The sequence below is a fragment of the Pleurodeles waltl genome, chromosome 1_1 (genome assembly GCF_031143425.1).
Source record: "Pleurodeles waltl isolate 20211129_DDA chromosome 1_1, aPleWal1.hap1.20221129, whole genome shotgun sequence".
Classification (NCBI taxonomy): domain Eukaryota; kingdom Metazoa; phylum Chordata; class Amphibia; order Caudata; family Salamandridae; genus Pleurodeles; species Pleurodeles waltl.
In genome coordinates this window covers 246,538,901-246,559,881 of record NC_090436.1, presented here as the reverse complement: position 1 = coordinate 246,559,881, position 20,981 = coordinate 246,538,901, and the positions used below count along the sequence as shown (strand labels likewise).

At 41.8% G+C, this 20,981-nt stretch overlaps 1 protein-coding gene across 2 annotated transcripts in view; it reads right to left on the bottom strand.

Annotated features, from left to right (window-relative positions):
• Positions 1 to 4,679: 4,679 nt before the first annotated feature.
• The window catches only part of FBXO4 (F-box protein 4), a 97,698-nt gene continuing 81,396 nt past the window's right edge, over positions 4,680 to 20,981 (bottom strand). For both annotated transcript variants that reach the window (XM_069221461.1, XM_069221468.1), the window contains exons 5-7: positions 7,566 to 7,744; positions 6,159 to 6,334; positions 4,680 to 5,057 (exon numbers count right to left, since the gene is read on the bottom strand). In XM_069221461.1, the coding sequence (XP_069077562.1) occupies positions 4,974 to 5,057; positions 6,159 to 6,334; positions 7,566 to 7,744 (439 nt within the window). In that variant the 3' untranslated portion in view covers positions 4,680 to 4,973. The remainder of the gene's footprint in view (positions 5,058 to 6,158; positions 6,335 to 7,565; positions 7,745 to 20,981) is intronic.

The following is a 20,981-nucleotide window of genomic DNA, read 5'->3' as shown; positions in this document are numbered from 1 at the left end:
AGTGTACGGACATTTCAAGTGACACTGAGGACAGAATCAAAACGGTGTTCTTTCCATCAGACTCACATGGGACCAGGCCCTTAAAGGGCATTGCTCTTGTAAGGGTGAGAAAAAACTGACCCAACAGTCTAAATCAGATAGAATACAGTTGGAAACATGATCGAAAACAATACCGATTATATTACAGAAAGATTAGAATAAGTTTTGAATTTCTGAATCGAGATTCACCTAATCGAGGGAACACACATCCGAACCCAACGACGGAAAGAAAACAATCTAACAAAGGACTCGATGCCCATGCGCAATATCACCAAGAGGAAGAGTCACTTGATCTCGTTACTAGAAAAAGCTTTTTTGAAGAAAAACAACTCTTAACACTCCGAGCCCAACACTAGATGGCGAAATATGCACAGCATGTGTATCTGCAGCTACACATGCCATCGAACATATATATATAAATATATATATGTATATATATGGTATCAGTTATCTTTCCTCCTCATAGGGATATAGATACATGCAGGATTGACCCACAGACCTTATCCTGTCTTGTACTGATGTGTTTCAAATTAGCACGCACACAAGAAGGCACTCAAGCAAGAGGCCATCTGCTGATTAGACAGTGCCGCAAACGGCAGAGTTTGGCAAAGGCCCAGAGTGCCCCACTTCAATGCAAAACATTCTGCTCACTCCAATCCAAAACAATCGGCCCCACTACAATCTGCCCCACAACAATCTTCCCCACTCCAAAATAATCTGTCTCACTCCAGTCTACCCCACTTCAATCTGCCCCACTACATTCCAAAACAACCTACCCCACTCCCATCCGCCTCATTCCAATTTAGCCTACTCCAATCCACCTCACCCCATTTAAATTCACCCGACTCCAATCCAATCCACCCCTTCCAGTCCACCCACTCCAATCCAACCCACTCTACCCCAATCCAATCCACCCCACTACCTCAATCCACTCCAACCCACTCCACCCTATTCCCCGCCACTCTACGACACTGCACTTCATGACACACATTGCCACTGAACTCTGTTCACCTCTACTCAACTTTACAACACTCTACTCAACAAATCCAGTCTACGACACACTAATCTTCCCACTTCACTCAAGGACACTGGCAACTGCCACATAGCAACACTCCACATAAATACACTCCAAATCATGCACATAATTCCAATCAGCAGAATTTTACTCAATGCCACACAGTTCCATGCAACACAATTCCACTCCACACATTTCCATTCCACACCACATAATTTGGCAACAAACAACATAATTCAACTCAACAACACATTTACACAACACGTCCCATACATACAATCCACACCACAGAATACCACATCATGCCACAAAATTAAACAGCACACAATTAAACTCCACAACATACCACAATACCCAACACAAAATACTATTCCACAAAATTACACTCCATGACACACAATCCCACTCCACATAATTCCGGGACACTCCATACCACATGATTACTAACCATATAATTCCACTGCATACCATGCCACATAATTCCACTACACACATCTGCTCCTCACCACACAATTCCATGACTAACAATTCCAATCGAATCCACATAAAATTCCACTCCTCATACATCCATTCCCCTCCATAAAACATGGGTAAAAGATATTGTCATTTACAAGGCCAATAGCTCTAACTCTCGCAAATGTGAAACCTACTGGCATTGCCAATGCTTGTTTATACGTCTGGCTGTACACTAAGGTTCTGCACCTACGTCATTCGCTCAGAGAGTGGATGCTTCTATATTTACTGAGTAGTTGTACTGAAAAGGCCATTAACAAATTGGGTGCTGTGCAATCAGTTTATATGCTAATGCTGTTCATCTAGATTCTACAGCGTATGTCTAGCCACGCTCCATCCACCCTTTGTTCCGTTCTCTCATGTACCTGTAGAGCACAGTCTGCCATTATCTCCATTTATTCTGAATGACCCTGCAGTGAGAAAGCCCTCATCTGTTGGGTTCAATGGTGTCCACTTGATGGCACATGAACAGTAAATGACCGGATTTCCTTTTCAACTGTAGTCAATAACATTCGGTTGGCACTCTGTGATCATTCACAATATGTCATGTCATTTACTGCCCCTACAGCTTATCCTCATCTGGAGAAGCAGTGTAAGCCTAACATTTGGAGGTGGTACTTAGCTGGCTTTAGTGTTGTTGGTGCCCAGTGTGACAATCTTTGTTGGTGCCCCTCTACCAAAATCTCCTTCTCCAAGGATCCCCTCACAATCACGCTCTAATGCCCCTTATCTCTCCACAGCCACTCTCACATGCATTTCATTTATTTTATAGCGTTAATCATACCAGTGTAAGGTGTTGGAGCACTTTACATCACACACACACACATTATACAGATCCATGTGTAAATCAGTCCATAGAAATTTTTACATAAGACAATGTCAATTATAATGTGTAGGAGTCACATCATCGATGCTAGTAGGCAATAGGTTTTAAGAGTGTTTGGTCTGGAGAAGCACAAACCCGGGATTTTAAAAGTACCACTGTGGTTGGCTTTACTAATGAGAATGTACCTAAATGAACCCATTTTAGCAACATTAGGATGATGGAAATACTTAACGTTCTAACCTATACCATGCACTTTGCATGGACTCTTTAATTACATTTCATAGCTCAATGTGCAATATCAGGGTTGTAACTTGTGAACTGCAAGTAACAAAAGAAGCTCTGTGACAAAAACCATAACCTACTGAGCTAGCCACATAAAGAACAATTGGTGATTTGAGTGGTACGTGTACTTTGCAGCAGGCACATTAACCCTTTGTGCTACTTTATCATGTAAGGAAACTGACACTAGACAAAACTCTGAATTCTCTCCAGCAGGCAATAATTAGTCGCAGGTTAACTTGACATTTTTAGGTCGAGCACACAAGCGCTCTGACGTGTTGTAATCTATATGAGGCTTTTAACCACACCCATCACTATCACTCGTTCATGGCCCTGCCTTTAAAAAATCCTTTGTTATCATTGGTAAATGCTTTACGTTTGTCCCTCCTTGGGGCAGTTTTGTTACCGCCTGGCCATCGACCTTGTTACATGGATAATTGCAGGTTTGCCGATGCACTTGACTGAGAGCAAACTTTTCCTTTTGTGTCTCTGCTTAGCGCTCATGGAGACCGTGGCACTTGGAATTGACTTACTTATGTCAACTGTTTTACTTTTCATTTTCAATTTATGTGGCAAGAAAAGTCCAGTTAGGAATTTACAACGTTAATAGCTCTAACTTGAGCAAAAGCGAGACCCATTGCATTGCAAATGCTTGTTATTGTTGCCTCGAAAACTCCAGGATACAAAGTACTGTGCAGAAGGTGCTTTTTAAAGCTGTGTTACTTTAAAAACAGCACTCTCCGAAATAGTACCAAGTGCTGCTGCCCTAAAGCCAGCCCTGTCACAATCGCTGCACTAATCAGACTTTTCCCTGAAACAGGCACACCATATGTGGCACAGCAATTATCATCTCTGCTGTTACCCGTTGTTACTGCATCATTTCTCATTGTAATTGGGGTGCAGATATGTGACGTTCTTTTAAGGTCAGGGGAGTGGGGAGGACCTCTTTTTAGCCTCCAAAAACCCAGGTATGGCTTTCCTGCAATGCTCTACTCGATGTCTGCCCACATTAGTGTTCACATAAGGTGTAAAAAAAAAATAAAAAAAAAAATATATATATATATATATGTATGTATGTATGGAGTAATTAGCCAGGTGACTATGCAATTCAGCTGAGCAAAGACAGAATAGCTATAACGTCATATCTTCTATTTTGCTTTCTATTGCTGCGGATTCTTTCAAGGCATTGTGTTTAGACACAGTAGTGAGATTAATCAATCAATCAATCAATCAATCAAGAATTTGTAAAGCGCGCTACTCACCCGGAGGGTCTCAAGGCGCTGGGGGAGGGGGGACCGCTACTGCTCGAACAGCCAGGTCTTGAGTTGCTTCCTGAAGGAGAGGTGGTCTTGGGTCAGACGGAGGTGGATGGGGAGGGAGTTCCAAGTCTTGGCTGCCAGGTAGGAGAAGGATCTTCCTCCCATGGTGGCTTTTCTAATGCGTGGAACGGCGGCGAGGGCGTGGCTGGTCGATCGTAGCTGGCGGGTGGGAGTGTAGAAGGTCAGGCGGTTGTTGAGGTATCTGGGGCCCAGGTCGTGGAGGGCCTTGTGTGCGTGGGTGAGGAGGCGGAACGTGATTCTCTTGCTGACAGGGAGCCAGTGCAGGTCTATCAGGTGTCCGGAGATGTGGCTGTGTCGGGGGATGTCGGGGGATGTCGGGGATGAGGCGTGCGGAGGCGTTCTGGATGCGTTGGAGTCTTTTCTGTAGTTTGGTCGTGGTTCCGGTGTAGAGGGTGTTTCCGTAGTCCAGTCGGCTGGTGACGAGTGCCTGGGTGACCGTTTTCCTGGATTCGGTGGGGATCCATCGGAAGATCTTTCGGAGCATGCGTAGGATGTTGAAGCATCTTGATGAGACGGCGTTGACTTGTCTGGTCATCGAGAGGGAGGAGACCAGGATGAAGCCCAGGTTGCGTGCGTGGTCCGTTGGTTTGGGTGTGCTGCCCAGGGCAGGGGGCCACCAGGAGTCGTCCCAGGCGGAGGGTGATGATTAAACTGAGATTGTCCAAGCGTTGCTCCACTACCTTTTATTACGAAGATCATGTACTTAGAAAGCACTCTCAAACGTCAAATGGCATTTACAACATTTACAAAAATAAGTAAAATATGAAAATATATCTTTTTTAATACAAATTTGCCAGGAACCCACTTCAGGCGCAGTTTAACAAAATAAAAAGAATCCCCCAGATAAAGAAACAGTATTAAATGTTACACGTGAAATGGATACAGACTTCAATATTATTTTTATATGGACAATCCTGATCTTTTATCGAGGAATTGACAGTGCAGCTGTTCTCAGGTATTTTTATGTCTTTGTGTTACACTCTCCAAGAATCCATTCAATCCCATCCAATAATCCAGTTAGTGTTGTTGCTTCTGTATCCTGAACCTAAGAGAAAAACAGAAAAACGATATTGTCAAATGTGTAAGTGTAATAACACTCTGGAGTGTTTCTTCTTTTCATATCTGATATGGACATAAAATGTAGCTGGAAAACTATTCTGTAGAATGAACAATGAAGCCCCATTTTGTAAAAAAAAAAAAAAAAAAAAAAAAAAAAAACATTCTTAGCAGAGGAACCCTCTAACTCCCCCCACACCCCTACCCAACTACTGTTTCAGTCACACTTATTTGATTGACCCAACATGGGGTTGTAGCACTACTGCTTATTTTCAATCAACACTTATTTTCTAGTTAATACATTAATTCTTGAATTTAATGTGTTTGGATATAACATTATCTTGTAAGCTGTTTTGAACTGCGTATGTCGTTGTACACATCCATAATGATTTTCTGCTTGAGCCTGACCCTACTACCCAATGAGGAGCAAATAGTGGCTTACAGATACTTTGGCTTACAAGTGCATTCAAAACGATGGGTGTAGAGATCAGGGGTGTAGTACAGAGTTCCTAGAGGTTGGGGAAGGGATGACCCATGCCAGTTAACCAAATGAGATACATTTACATATAATCAGCCTGAATCAAACTACATTCACACAGTCAGCAGCCATACTAAGAATATTGCATGGATCTGACTATCAATGCCAAACTTTGTATGTTCCTGGGGTAGGTGCTTTGGAAGCATGCCTATACTTCATTACGCCTTTACTTGACCTTCCACCTCTGCCAAGCCAGTGACGTCCTTGCGGTATATGGTTGATAAAGTTAAATATTTGCAGTTTACTCATAAGAGAAGGAAGGAAATAGAAAATAAGTTCTCATGTTTCGGGAAACTAATGTGAGATGTAATTTAGAATACAAGTCCCATGACTTCCACTGAAACTTAACTGTACAAATGTAAGAATACCCTTGCTGAGCTATCATACTGACTTGCATTCAGATACTATCATTATTTATCGTCCCTTCTCTATTCCCCTCACTCAGCAGTTTGTCCACCAGTCTTTCCTCAAATGTAACCAAACAGAGGCATTGGCAGATATAAGAAGAACTGGCTAATGACCTGGAAGAAGAGAAACTGAACAGTATCATACCATCCACGGCCGATTCAAGAGATTGAGGCGCAGCTCATGTGCTATGTAAATGCAGGGGATCCGTCTCACTCCTGCTTCACTGATGCAAGACAACACCAAAAAAGGTCTATTTGGAGACCCAAAAATTGGGTCAACCATTGCCGTAATATGGGCAATTTCTTCCTGGCGATTGTGTTCTGAAAAGAAACAAAAAAAGCAGAAGTAAACTGTAGGGATCAGGTAGTAAATAAATGAGGTGTGGGCAGATAAAACAACAATAGATTTGCGAGACCCTCTTCTGGAGGCACTTCCTTACACGCAATGTCCTGGGTGAACCACTTTCTTCCAGTCAAATGTGCAACGTCATATCTTGGCCACATTACAAAACATAATCCAAATATTACCAATCTGATCACATTCCCTGTATAATAACAAGAAGGGCCTGATTACGACTTTGGCGGATGGGAAACTTCGTCACAAACGTGATGGATATCCCGTCCACCATATTACAAGTTCCATTATATCCTATGGAACTTGTAAAACGGCAGGTGGGATACTACATCCGCCAAGGTCGTAATCAGACCCTAAGTGTTGCTTGCACGTGATACCTCAAGCATTTGAGAAATGAAACTGCGATAAAGAGGCTTTCATAGCTCTAAAAATTGTATTATGTTTCAGAAAATGAAAGGGATGACCCAAACACTCAGGACAGCTTTTCAGGTGCCAAAATGAAGTTTATATGTCCATGTTTCTTATGCTGGTGCACAGGATGAAGGTTGCTGGTTTCTGGACTATGTGCATGTGGTGATGGAGAAAATATCTAATATCGCAAAAATTTTGGTCCAAGTGGAAAAGTAAAGCGATCAAAGTCATTCCAGATTAATAATATGTTTATACAGTATACACCACCATATAAAAAGGCTCTATGAACAGAAAACACTTATCAGAACAAGCCTTTCAGCTAGGGCAAAACATATAGTGGTAGTGTATAAATATGTTTTGTTTTTTTGCTTAACAGACCTTTAAATGTATGATGTGAGGTAATAATGCTTTTGAATAAGTCTGATGGTAGAAGGTGGTGACTTACAAACAGTGTTGAACTTGATTTCATCAAACATCTCAGAGTAGGGAATACTTATTCACTGTGTATTCAACTTGTGTATACATTACCAAGTCAAGCTGTGCAGAATTATGATGTACTAACTGGAGTGTTTCATTTATGTAAATGGGCTACTTATGCTGCTATGTGCTTGCCTTACGCTGAATGTTCAGAAAAATAAAAAACATGTTTTCAATAAAAATAAAGGACTTTCAAAACACATTTCTTCAGTAACATCCAGTATTCATGACCAGAAGATCAACAAGGCCAAAATAAATTGTAACAACACATGCCCAAGGATTTAACATAAAATTAAAAAGATCACTTACTTTTATGGGCTTCCGCATTTACCACATAAATGAATCCATCGACTACCCTGCAGACCTCCTGAACTTGTGGGATTATACTGTACTGGACTGAAAGCCGATTCTCTGTTGTACCGCTTTCAGGAATAAACATTTTATTAACTGAAGCATCTAGACCTGTTCGGGCTCTGTCTCTTTCCTTTCTGTAAAATACAGCAAAAACAGAACCTAATAAAACACTGATTACGTTTCTTGTGCACAGAAAACACACAATGCGACAAATCTTTTCTTAAATTTAATTTGGGCCAAATTCATTGTTGGATAACCTGCACATTTCCTTGACTGGGATGCAATTTTGTAGAAAATGATTTCCTTGCAAGTGTATATACATCAGAGAATACCCCTCGAGCTGTGTCAGAAAAATCCTTAACATAACAGAGCAATGTTCAAAAATTGCGAGTGGAATGGAATCACCACGAAAAGCAGAGCTGCGGTGATGATGCGCCTTTACTACAGATGTCGCAATGATACTGTAGTATGTGTGTGGCACTTCATACCCCTTTGGGGAGAACCTAAATGCATTTTCGGATAGCTGGCACACTACGATTATTTTATATGCTATGAACCCATGAGGGAAGAATTTGGTGCTGTGCATCAGTGACCAGAGAGGTACTCTTATCTTGACTTCGGGCGCAGCACCAAAAAGGGTGATGAAGGAAGTGCAAGAGACAGGCACACAAATTATTATAATTATAGATAGCATTAAATATATAGGTCCCATGCATGCGTACAGCAAAAAGAGGGGTAATTAGCAAGGGCATAGCTTCAGAGGGAGTGTTAGGGGTGTGACAACCCCCAAACAAATGCGTTCTTTACGTTTTAGTTAGAACTGGGGTCTAAAGTCAGGTCTACTACGGCTGTGTCAAGTTTTCTGCCATGAATAAAAGACTAAACAGACTTTTGACACAAAACAGTGGAGAGACAGAGCTATATATCTGATGGCTAAGCTTCAAAATGCGAAACCAGATAACCTCCAATCAATATTGGCTTCTCTGCTTGTCCAAATTGTGTGATCCTAGGCAAATATTTTACTTCACACAACCTCCATTTTCTTTCTATCACATATGAATGAGAGCACTTTAAATATTAGAGTTCAGGATGTGCACTGGATGTGTGCTGTACAAGTACCTATCATGTTCAATTTTATAGACCTTAATGTTGCTCCATCTATAAAAAGAACCTAGGTCACATTTAGGGTTTATTTGACTACTGACTTTCCTCTTAGTTCACTAATGCACTGACGTTGGGGGCAAGCTATAAATGTTTCTAAATTCATGTTTTAAAACTATCACTTTTAACAAATGTCTGCCTAGGCAGTGATATAATCTGATGTACTAAGGTGAAACGCTTTCACATGTTAAGGAATACACTTTTGGAAGAGACTGTTCATATTATTACATTATGTTCGTTCCACTATAAACACAGGGGTGTAGCTGCAGGGGGGCGTTTGGGGTGTTACATCTCCCATTAAATGTATTTTCTGAATGTTGGGTACAGGTCTTTTCAGTCAGGTATGCTGAGATGTCTGTAGGAGTTCACTATGATTTTTTTTACATATGCTCACACAAACACACAGAAAAACGCACATACACGCTGCTTGCAACGCTGCCCTGGGGATTATGACCGCCAGGCGGAAACCTGGAGGTAAAGTGGAGGGGCCGGCGGTATGGCCGTGGCTTTTGCGTCACGGTCATAATTGCTGGCGGAACACCGCCAGCCTGTTGTCGGTGTTACCGCCAACTCACCGCCGGCCGCCAGAGTCGTAATGAACCCCTTAATGTCAAAGCTTGTAATCAAGTTCAGACGAGCAAAAACTGTATTCCAGAAATCATCTGCGTAATTGAAAAAAAGCTCTTAGGAGACCAAATATGAGGGCATTGACCACATCCCCATCACTTAGCACCAGCAGAAACCTCTCAATAAAGCAGCAAAACTATCTGCAAATAAATAGGGTGTTTTGAACAATGTTCCAATTAACCGATTGTCATCTTGCTCTCTTGTTTTTAAATATCGTTTCTTTATTAGGAATGCAACAAGTGTATAGATGCCTATCTTAACTTTGATTATGAAACTGAGGCCCACAGCAGAAGTCACAAAACTTTGTCACCGAGTACATGCCGTCAGCTGCTATCCGAGCATTTTCATCATGGGGCGGATCTCCACTTTGTACTGGTTCCCTGAAGATTCATGTAAGCTATCCTTCCATTGGTTATTCAACCCTTAAATCAAGCTACCAAGCACATCTCTACTGCCATCTCGGAACCTAAGGGGAGTGGTTATGGCTGGCAGGTTGGAAGGTGTTTGGCAACATTCCATCCAGGAACCATATTTCCAAATGTGATGCACTGCATCTGGCAACCATCTTAACGACAATGAAATAGCGACAAGCTATGGCTGTAAATGCGGCTGTCAACAAATAAGCAGCCAACTTACCAACCATGATGTGTTGTCATATGATCTTCCGTTATATCATCAGTGACAGAAGATGCTGCTGGCTACAGCAACATTCAATCTCAAGCTGGTCCAGTTGCCATTCGCGGCAAGGAATCATGTGGTTGAAAGCAGTGCATTCCTCAGACTCCGAGGAGATTATCCCTGTGAATGCTCTAGAGCATGATGCATATTGTTGTGTGAACCCTTGCTCTTTATCTACCATACCGAGTTACAAGATGGCAGAAAGTATTATCTTTAAGAGAAAATCGTACCATATTTTTTAACTCCAATTATCCCTTACGATGAAAACTGTACAGGGGTTAGTTAATTCTATTATGCAGCCTCCACCAGCTTCCTTGTTGCACGCACCAGGAGGCCCACTCAAACGTGGATGAAAGGTTTTAGAGCCTTTAACACAGCTTTGTGTACAAATTACTTTTCATTTTCGTTCTGAAATGAAGAAATGCATAAATTAACATTGTCTAGGAACAGAAGTGCAGATTGTTTAACATCTTCCTCGAGGTGTACCTACTGCTGCCCAAGAGTATACTCAGTACAAATAGGCTGTGGACGTTCAGAGAAGCATTCTGGTGCCCAGAAGAGTATCATTGTCAAACATCACAAATTCTTCGCTATGGAACTGGTCAGTGAATGAGTGAACCCACAAGGAGCAAATCTGAGAGTCCGGGTGGCTAAATGTAAATTGGAGTAAATCACCTATCAGTTAATAAGAGATTCGCTAGTTGGTAGGTTCTATAATAACACGATTTAATATACATTACATACTTGCAAGAACCTCACATTAGATGAAGCATTTGAGAACTTAATAGTGTTGAGATATCACTAGAAGATGTTAAAGCGTTGAAAAAGCTAAAGATGAAATGGACTACATTGTGTGTTCTGCTAAAGCAAACAATAATCGAGCTGGGATTGGAACAAATGAAGTTAACTGTAGTGGATGCAACAGATGTGCTTTAATGAAACATACATCTTTTCTGTAAGTTCTATCACGCCCTCGAAAAAATGTGGTATCTTTAGGGTGGTCAAACACTTTCGCCAAGGTCTGTAGAAACAACAAGAAACCTAATGTTGCACTGGTACTAAACGAGAGAGTCACAATAAAGTGTGGGTATTTGGACCTGACTGTGAATACACTAAAGGGTGATGAGGAAAAGTGGAGGGATCCTGTTAAAGGCATCAAGGTTGGTGGAAAAGTTCAGAGTTTAATCATTAATTCTGGCGCTTGCATCATTAGAATTGCTGTGATTGTTGAATGTTTATTCAGTGACACAGTGCTACAAAGATCAGATGTCACGCCTGCTTCATATGCTGGACTAAAAACAGACCCAACTGGATATTTTAATAATTGCATTGAATATAAAGGAATAGAAGTTCATAGTAAAGTTTACATAGGAAAGAGGTGCTAAGACAATCTGCGTTTTGTTCATGAGGGATTGGTTTTAATGCCTGGCATGAAAATTCAGATTGTTTCCATCAATGATATAGCATTACATTTTTGTGAAGATGGTGATGTAAGCATTTAGAAAAGGAACATGGGTATTAATGGAAGTGTATTGTCTTATACTACGATGAAAGTGGAAGTTATCACGGCTGAACAGAGTCCTTCAAAGATGTGTTTGGGAGTTAAAAGGTTTTGAGCACGCAATTAAGGAGAAGCAGCTCGCTCACCAAGGAAAGCACACAATGCAAAGTATACTATTTAGCCTATATAGAGAGTTACCAACTATGGCTAGCAAGGGGATTATTAAGCCCAAGGCAAGTTAATTGTGGTTTTCTCCTGTTGCGATAGCCAGAAAAGAATGATTAAGTAGTTTGAAATGTGTGTGGATTTGACAACCTTCATCACATGGATGGATGGACAATCATTACCAAGAAAGAGGATTTGTTGGCTATCCTGGGCACAAGCAAATATTTTCTGAAGCTTGGAATAAGATCAGCATATCACCAACAGATCTTAGGCGAGAAGTAGCTGCATTTCACCAATTTTGTCACCCCGGAATACGTTTTTCGATTTAAAACTAGGCAGTTCAGGTTACAATCAGCAGTGGCTGTATTGTCAGTGTGTCAGGTACCAAATGTTTTAGGGATTAAGTGATGTTTCAAGACAATGTTTCGATTTTCAGAAAGGATTCTGCAGAACACAACCTAGAGTTTGCATGAAATTGCGTGTGCCCTAAATAAAAATGGAAGTGACTTTAGCTGGATGTGTGAATTATGTAAAGTGTAAGTTGAAGATATCGGGCATGTGATTCAGGGAAAGGGGTCAAGTCCACACTTGGGGTACTTTGGCCATTGAAAAGGCACCTGTGGCTAAAGACTGGCATCAAAGTCTATCTTTCCCTAAAGTATGCAAATCTAATGCCAAATTAGTGCCCAATTTTGCAACCTTGTCTAAATCTTTGACAAGACTCTTTAAAAAAAGGGTATAAATGTGTGTGGGAGGTGAACAAACGTTAGCCTTTGACAGTATAAAGAGGAAACATTTCGGAAAACGTTATTACAACTATGTTATGTTCTGTATGATCAATGCCAGCCTCTGTGGCTTGGGGGACTGTCTCATTTCAAGCAGGGGGGAATCTAACATTGCATTTGCATGCTATACTCAAAGGAACAAGAAGATCAGTACACAGTTATCAAGAAGAAGGTGCAAGCATGTTTATTGAAAATACAAAATAAATGTTTGGGGATCCATGGACATATTAAAAACAAAAGGGCCGACTGTTTTTTTTAGACTGCAACTGCAGTGCAAAGAGGTTGTGTTAGAACAAGGTAATTTGAGTATCTAGTCCCTACTGTGGTTATTGGCAGTGAATGCAGTGTCACTGAGACACAGTAGAGGGAGGTGCTAAGCAAGAATCCAGTTTTGGTAAGTGCAATGAAGTGTGTAGGAAACAGAGTGACCCAATGGAAAGAGTTCTGATGGAAAAATGCAATCTTTTGCCAGGCATTTTATTCAGGAGGTAACGTTGGCCACAGCTAGTTTTTTCCAAGCAAAACATCTAGATTGTCTCTCATATGGGCATTCAGGTATGTCAGTGAGCAAGGAAGGATAAATGAAGATGCATTTGCACCTGGCATTTGGACAGAGGAGTGGAGTTCAAAGTTCAAGGACATGATGTTTGCGGAAGAACTTATTGTTTTAGTTGATCACAGTACTAAATGCACCAAAGTCAGATTTGTTAGGTCACCTAAACCTGACTGAAGTATTTTAAAAAAAAGATTTATCCCAGGCTCTAATTTCGGATAGTGGGGTTCAGTTTTCTTCATTGGAAATGTGGGATGTGGGTATGCTTGCTCCGTTCGTACGATTTCAGTTACAGCTTTATCAGACATGTGCTATTAGGGATGTTAAGGAGGTAAAGATAGGACTACTGACTTTTCAAGTAGACATCTTTTGGAAAAAATACATCCCAATTCAATGCAAATTCCAAAGAAACTGACACCAATGGACTATGAAAGTTCTTGATGCAACCATGACTATAACGAGTCAACGTGTTTCCTCTTCTACAGGAGTTTCAAGACTACAATACTGGGATGTAGTTAACGATGCATTAGTTACCATTGACACCCTAGACTTTCGCTGTATTATATGTTGAATCATTTGCTTTACCTAGAATACGCGTGTACACTGCTAATTTGTGCTACACGATATCTACCTTTCAAACCAACAGGATGTTCTGGCATAGGCATCGCACGATATGGTATTCCTAAACGCGTACTTTACAAACGCTGTATGGATAAGCAAAATGCCAATAAAAATATATTTAAAAAGAGAGTCAATGGGAATTTCCCATCTGTGCATATAAAGTACACAAATGGGAAATGAAAAAAGACCTGTTTTGGGCTTAGTCTGATAGCAACTAACTTTAGCATACTACCAGATTGTGTTTTTGCTGTGCAGTTAAATTAACACAAACATATAATAAATAGTCTTGAACATTATTTATTACTTTGAACAACAGGAATGAATAGTATTTATGCAGTTTTCCTTTCATTTTGACAGAATGCCTAACTAATAAACCCACCTATGGCTGCAAAAGTTACTCTTCTGAGGGTCACCAAAATAAAGTGCTTTGCACATAAAATCTGTAAACGTTGTGCATTACCAGGTCTACACTCAGAAGATGTCAGAGAACTTTCCACTGACGGAAAAAAACAACGATTTTGCAATTTAGAGTGGAAGGGCTATTTTTCTAAATATGGCAAATATTATCCCTGTCTATGGGGTGGGGGGGGGGGGGGGGGTAAGAACCTCCACTGTCCACAAGAGTGTGTCACCATGCCCTTGTTTGACTGTTTGGGACCTAGCCTGCTTGTACTCAGAAAGTCCTGTGATGGGTACCATGTTGGATGGTTTTATGATATCACAGAACACAGCTCTTCTGGACAGGGTAACACGTGAGATGTATCACTAATCAGAGCAAATGTGACTTCCTGGCCCTCAGCTCCTACGTCGAGACTTTGGTGACAGCCCGAGATCTAGAGAGTGTTACCTGAAGGACTGACTGAGGATATCTTTATAGTACACCAAACAACGTGACCCTAGTCACGTGTCTGCAAACAGGCTGTCTACAGGAAAGTACAACTAGACGAGAAAGTTATTGTATTCGATCAGAATACTTGAAAAGCAGAGCTCTGCCAAAAGGTGTATTGGCAGGGAAATCAAGAGCTGCACTGTCAGATTACATAATTATTTGCCCTCTCATGGTGGAAAGGTGGGACGTTCATTGATAGATTCAAGGGGTACATTTAGTATGTGGTCAGTATGATCAGATAACAATATCTTCATAGTGATTACTGTACTCCAAGGCAAGGTTCCCTGCAATGATCAACTCATGCGGATAGGGTGCTACTCAGCGGTTCCTGGGTAGTATATTCCAATTGGTCAGAATAGCTGAAAGAACTCTATTTCAGCCATTCCGATGGGCCACCAAACACCCATTCACAATAGGTTAAATCATTCAGATTGGCTGCCAGGAGGCCTATCTGAAACGATGGGGATTTTCATGTCTTCCTGGACTTCCCTATGGTTCAAAAATGTATAGTTTTCCCACATGGGAAGAGAAACATCTACATCCTAGAAAGACTAACATAGGTGACGTCTAAAGCCAAAGAACCATGAAACTGGGGACTAAAAAACTCTAATTATAGACAATGGTTCCTTCCAGAGAAGGTCAGGTCGTGCTGGAAATCTGGAAAAGACAGCCAAATCAACGAAGGTGCAGGAAGCCACTGAGGATATTTCCCATTCTACAAACGACTGTTGAGAGCAACACAAGGGACTGAAAAGCATGCAAGTGTTCGACTGAGAAGTGGATTGCAACAGGATACGTTAAGGAGCCCAGGTACCTCCCAATCCAGGGCATAAACCTCAGCCACATAGATCTTTAGTTAGGTGCAACTCATAGATTTGTGGGAATATACTAAATACTAATTTTGGAAGTTAAGTTCTAATTGGTCACTGATTGGTTGGCCTCCCTCTGCAAAAGGGTACCAGGGAGAAGGGGTCACAGATGATGGAACCAGTAAACTATCGCCAACTAAGCAGCAATGAGGGACAGAGCATAAAATAAGGAAAATGTTACTTACCCAGTAGACATCTGTTTGTGGCATGTAGTGCTGTAGATTCACATGCTCTGCATACTTCTGGAATGTAGTGTTTGGTTAGGAGTGCTACAAGCTGCTTTTCTTCAAGAAGCATTTTCAAGTCATAGGATCAAGTGACTCCTCCTTCTCGGTGATACTGCACATGGGCATTGAGTCTTTTGTTAGACTGTTTCCCGCATGCGGGTAAATGAGAGTACAGAAGAAGAGAAAGTGATGTCCATGCAAGAGTATTATGTGTGTGTGTGTGTGTGTATATATATATATATATATATATATATATATATACACACACACACACACACACACACACACACACACACACACATATATATGGAAAATGTCACTTACCCAGTGTACATCTGTTTGTGGCATATTGCGCTGCAGATTCACATGCTGTGCACTATTCCTGCCATCTAGTGTTGGGCTAGGAGTGTTACAAGTTGTTTTTCTGCGAAGAAGTCTTTTCGAGTCACAGGACCGAGTGACTCCTCCCTTTCAGCTCCATTGCGCATGGGCGTCGACTCCATATTAGATTGTTTTCCCCGCATAGGGTGAGGTAGGAGTTGGTTAAATAAGGATACTAAATATGCCCATGCAGTGGAGTAGATATGTATGTATGTATGTACATAGTTTGTAGTAAAGGTATATTTATTTACATATATACAATTTACATGCAACTAAAACGGCTACAGGCTCCCGGGGAGGTGGGAGGGCGCATGTGAATCTGCAGCACAATATGCCACGAACAGATGTACACTGGGTAAGTGACATTTTCCGTTCAATGGCATCTGTAGCTGCAGATACATATGCTGTGCATAGACTACAAAGCAGTATTCCTCCCAAAAGCGGTGATCAGCCTGTAGGAGTTGAAGTTGTTTGAAATAATGTTCTTAATACAGCCTGTCCTACTGTGGCTTGTTGTGTTGATAACACATCTACACAATAATGCTTAGTAAATATATGGGGTGTAGACCAAGTGGCTGCCTTACAAATCTCTGTCATTGGTATATTACCTAGAAAAGCCATTGTGGCACCTTTCTTTCTAGTGGAGTGTGCCCTTGGTGTAATGGGTAATTCTCTTTCAGCTTTAAGGTAACAGGTCTGAATACATTTGACTATCCATCTGGCTATGCCTTGCTTGGATATAGGGTTACCGGCATGGGGTTTTTAGAAAGCTACAAACAATTGTTTAGCTTTACGAAATGCTTTTGTTCTGTCTATGTAATACATTAGCGCTCTTTTTATGTCTAATGTATGCAGTGCCCTTTCTGCTACTGAGTCTGGTTGTGGAAAGAAGACTGGGAGTTCAACTGTTTGGTTTAGGTGAAACGGTGATATGACTTTTGGTAAAAATTGTGGATTTGTACGGAGAACCACTTTATGTTTGTGTATTTGTATAAAGGGTTCTTGGATAGTAAACGCCTGTATTTCGCTAACTCTTCGTAGTGAAGTGATGGCTATTAGAAAGGCTACTTTCCAAGTCAAGAATTGGATTTGACAAGAATGCATGGGTTCAAATGGTGGACCCATGAGTCGTGTAAGTACAATATTAAGATTCCACGAAGGTACTGGTGGTGTTCTTGGAGGTATGATTCTTTTTAGTCCTTCCATAAAGGCTTTAATAACTGGGATTCTAAAAAGCGACTTTGTATGTTTAATCTGCAGATAAGCAGATATTGCAGTGAGATGGATTTTTATGGAAGAAAAAGCAAGATTTGCTTTTTGTAAGTGTAGTAAATAACTCACAATGTTTTGTATGGAGGCCTCTAGCGGCGTGATTTGATTTGCCTGGCAGTAAAAAACAAACCTTTTCCATTTATTAGCATAACAATGCCTTGTTGTTGGTTTCCTTGCTTGTTTAATGACCTCCATACACTAATTTGAAAGGTTTAGATATCCAAATAATAAGACTTCAGGAGCCAGATTGCTAGGTTGAGCGATGATGGATTGGGGTGTCTGATCTGTTGTTTGTGTTGTGTTAACAGATCTGGTCTGTTTGGTAGTTTGATGTGCGGTACTACCGAGAAGTCCAACAGTGTGGTGTACCACGGTTGACGAGCCCACGTTGGTGCTATGAGTATTAGTTTGAGTTTGTTTTGACTCAGTTTGTTGACCAGAAAAGGAATGAGCGGGAGAGGGGGAAAAGCGTAAGCAAATATCCCTGACCAGCGGATCCATAGACCATTGCCCTTGGACTGAGGGTGTGGGTACCTGGATGCGAAGTTTTGGCATTTTTCGTTTTGTTTTGTTGCAAACAAATCTATGTTTGGTGTCCCCCAGCGGTAGAAGTAATCTTGTAGAATCTGGGGATGTATTTCCTACTCGTGAGTTTGTTGGTGATCTCGACTGAGATTGTCAGCTAACTGATTGTGAATGCCTGGTATATATTGTGCTATCAGGTGAATGTTGTTGTGAATTGCCCAATGCCAATTTTTTTGTGCTAGGAGACACAGTTGTGACGAGTGTGTCCCCCCTGTTTGTTTAGATAATACCTTGTTGTCATATTGTCTGTTTTGACAAGAATGTGTTTGTGGACTAGAAGGGGCTGAAAGGCTTTTAATGCTAGAAAGACTGCTAGCAGTTCTAAGAGATTTATGTGAAGTTGTTTTTGTTGACTGTCCCACTGACCTTGTATACTGTGATTGTTGAGGTGTGCTCCCAGCCAATCATGGAGGCGTCTGTTGTGATAATGGCATGAGGCACTGGGTCTTAAAAAGGCCCCCATTTTTGTTTAAATTTACAGGGTTCCACCATTGAAGCAAAGAGTGTGTTTGGAGGTCCACCAGCACTAGATCTTGGAGTTGACCCTGTGCCTGCGTCCATTGTTTCGCTAGGTACTGTTGTAAGGGCCGCATGTGTAGTCTTGCGTTTGGGACAATAGCTATGTATGAGGACATCATTTCTAGTAGTTTCATTACAAACCTGACTGTGTATTGTTGGTTTGGCTGTATGCTTGATCTTATATTTTGAAACGATTGAACTCTTTGTGGACTTGGAGTGGCAATTGCTTTTTGTGTGTTGAGTGTGGCTCCCAAGTATTGCTGTATTTGGGATGGTTGTAAATGAGACTTTTGGTAATTTATAGAAAACCCTAGTTTGTGTAGAGTATCTATTACATATTGCGTGTAAATTTGACATTGGTGTTGAGTGTTGGCTTTTATTAGCCAATCGTCTAGATACGGGAATACGTGCATGTGATGTCTCCTTATATGAGCTGCTACTACGGCTAGGCATTTTGTAAATACCCTGGGAGCTGTTGTTATCCCGAAGGGCAACACTTTGAATTGGTAATGTTTGTCTTGTATTACGAACCTGAGGTATTTCCTGTGAGATGGATGAATGGGTATGTGAAAATACGCATCCTTTAGATCCAGTGTTGCCATGTATTCCCCTTGTTTTAGTAAGGGAACTACGTCCTGTAGTGTTACTATGTGGAAATGATCTGATTTGATTAAGAGATTTAACGTTCTGAGATCTAGAATAGGTCTTAACGTCTTGTCTTTTTTTGGAATCAGGAAAAATAGGGAGTAAACCCCTGTTCCTTTCTGGTGATAAGGCACTAGTTCTATGGCTTGTTTTGCTAGTAGTGCTTGGACCTATATTTGTAATAGGTCTAGGTGTTGTATTGACATCTTGTGCGTTCTTGGGGGAACATCTGGAGGGAATGTTGTGAACTCTAGGCAGTAACCATGTTGGATAATTGATAGCACCCATGTGTCCGTGGTAATGTGTGCCCAATTGTTGTGGTATTTTGTTAATCTCCCCCCCACTGGTGATGTGTGTTTGGGAAGTGTGACATTGAAGTCACTGCTTGCTACTAGGGGTCTGCTTGGCAGGCTGAAATTTCCCTCTTCCTCTTGGGAACTGTCCTCTATAGGAACCACGAAACCCCCCTCTGTGGTACTGAGACTGGTAAGTGGGTTTTGTTTGGGAGGTGGATGGTTCTGAGGGTTGGTGTCTAAACCCTCCCCTAAAATGTGTTTTCCTAAATGTTCCCCTGTATTGAGAGGAGTAGAGCGCGCCATGACTTTGGCCGCGTCCGTGTCCTTTTTCATTTTTATTATTGCAGTGTCCACCTCCGGCCCGAATAGCTGGTGTTGATTGAACAGCATATTCAATACCGCCTATTGTATCTCTGGTTTTAAACCAGAACTTCGCAGCCATGCGTGCCTTCTAATGGTGACTGCTGTATTGACAGTCCGTGCCACTGTATCAGCAGAGTCTAGTGCAGAGCGGATCTGGTTGTTGGAGATGGCCTGTCCCTCCTCCACCACTTGTTGGGCACGGTTTTGATGCTCTTTTGGTAGATGTTGGATAATATCCTGCATCTCATCCCAATGTGCTCTGTCGTAGCGGGCAAGGAGGGCTTGTGAGTTGGCAATACGCCACTGATTGGCCGCCTGCGATGACACTCTTTTCCCTGCTGCGTCGAACTTACGGCTTTCCTTCTCAGAGGGTGGCACATCCCCTGATGACTGTGAATTTGCCTGCTTTCTTGCAGCCCCCACTACAACTGAGTCCTGAGGGACCCCGGGGTCTGACGGGGGCGGTTTATATCTTTTCTTGACCCTTGGCATGATGGCTCTCCCTTTTACTGGTTCTTGGAAAACCTGTTGTGCATGTTTAAGCATGCCCGGTAACATTGGCAGGCTTTGGTACGAAGCATTGGTGGATGCCAGAGTGTTAAACAGAAAGTCATCCTCTACTGGTTCTGAATGCATTGTAACATTGTGAAATGTTGCTGCTCTGGCCAGTACCTGCGTGTAGGACGTGCTATCCTCTGGAGGTGAAGGTTTTGAAGGATAACACTCCGGACTGTTATCCGAAACTGGTGGGTCGTATAGATCCCAGGGGTTTGCATCGTCCTGCGTCATCCCAGTATGTGTGGGTGACTGTGCCATTGGTGTACCCACTGGTGACAGTTGGGGTGATTGAAGTGGGGTGAGGTGTGTGGGGGTGGTGACTTTTCTCTAACCACCTTGGCTTTTGGTTGCATTTCAGTCTCATGAAAAGCCAGTTTTCTTTTGAACTTGAGCGGAGGGATGGTTTGTACTTTCCCTGTGTCTTTTTGGATTTGTAGCCTTGGTTGAGTTTGGTCAAGCTCTTCCAAATCCAGTTCCTGCTCGAATCTGTGCCATCCTTGAGCTGTAGAGAGAGCCCCTGCTCTTCCGTATAGGAACTATTTTTCGGCTCCGAAGCCGTTTTTTTTGGAACCCAAACCCCGATGGAAACTGTCGGTCTTGGCTCCGAGAGGCATTTCCGGGGTTTGCTCGACTCGACCACTCGATGTCTACTCTTTTCGGTGCCGGTTTCTCGACC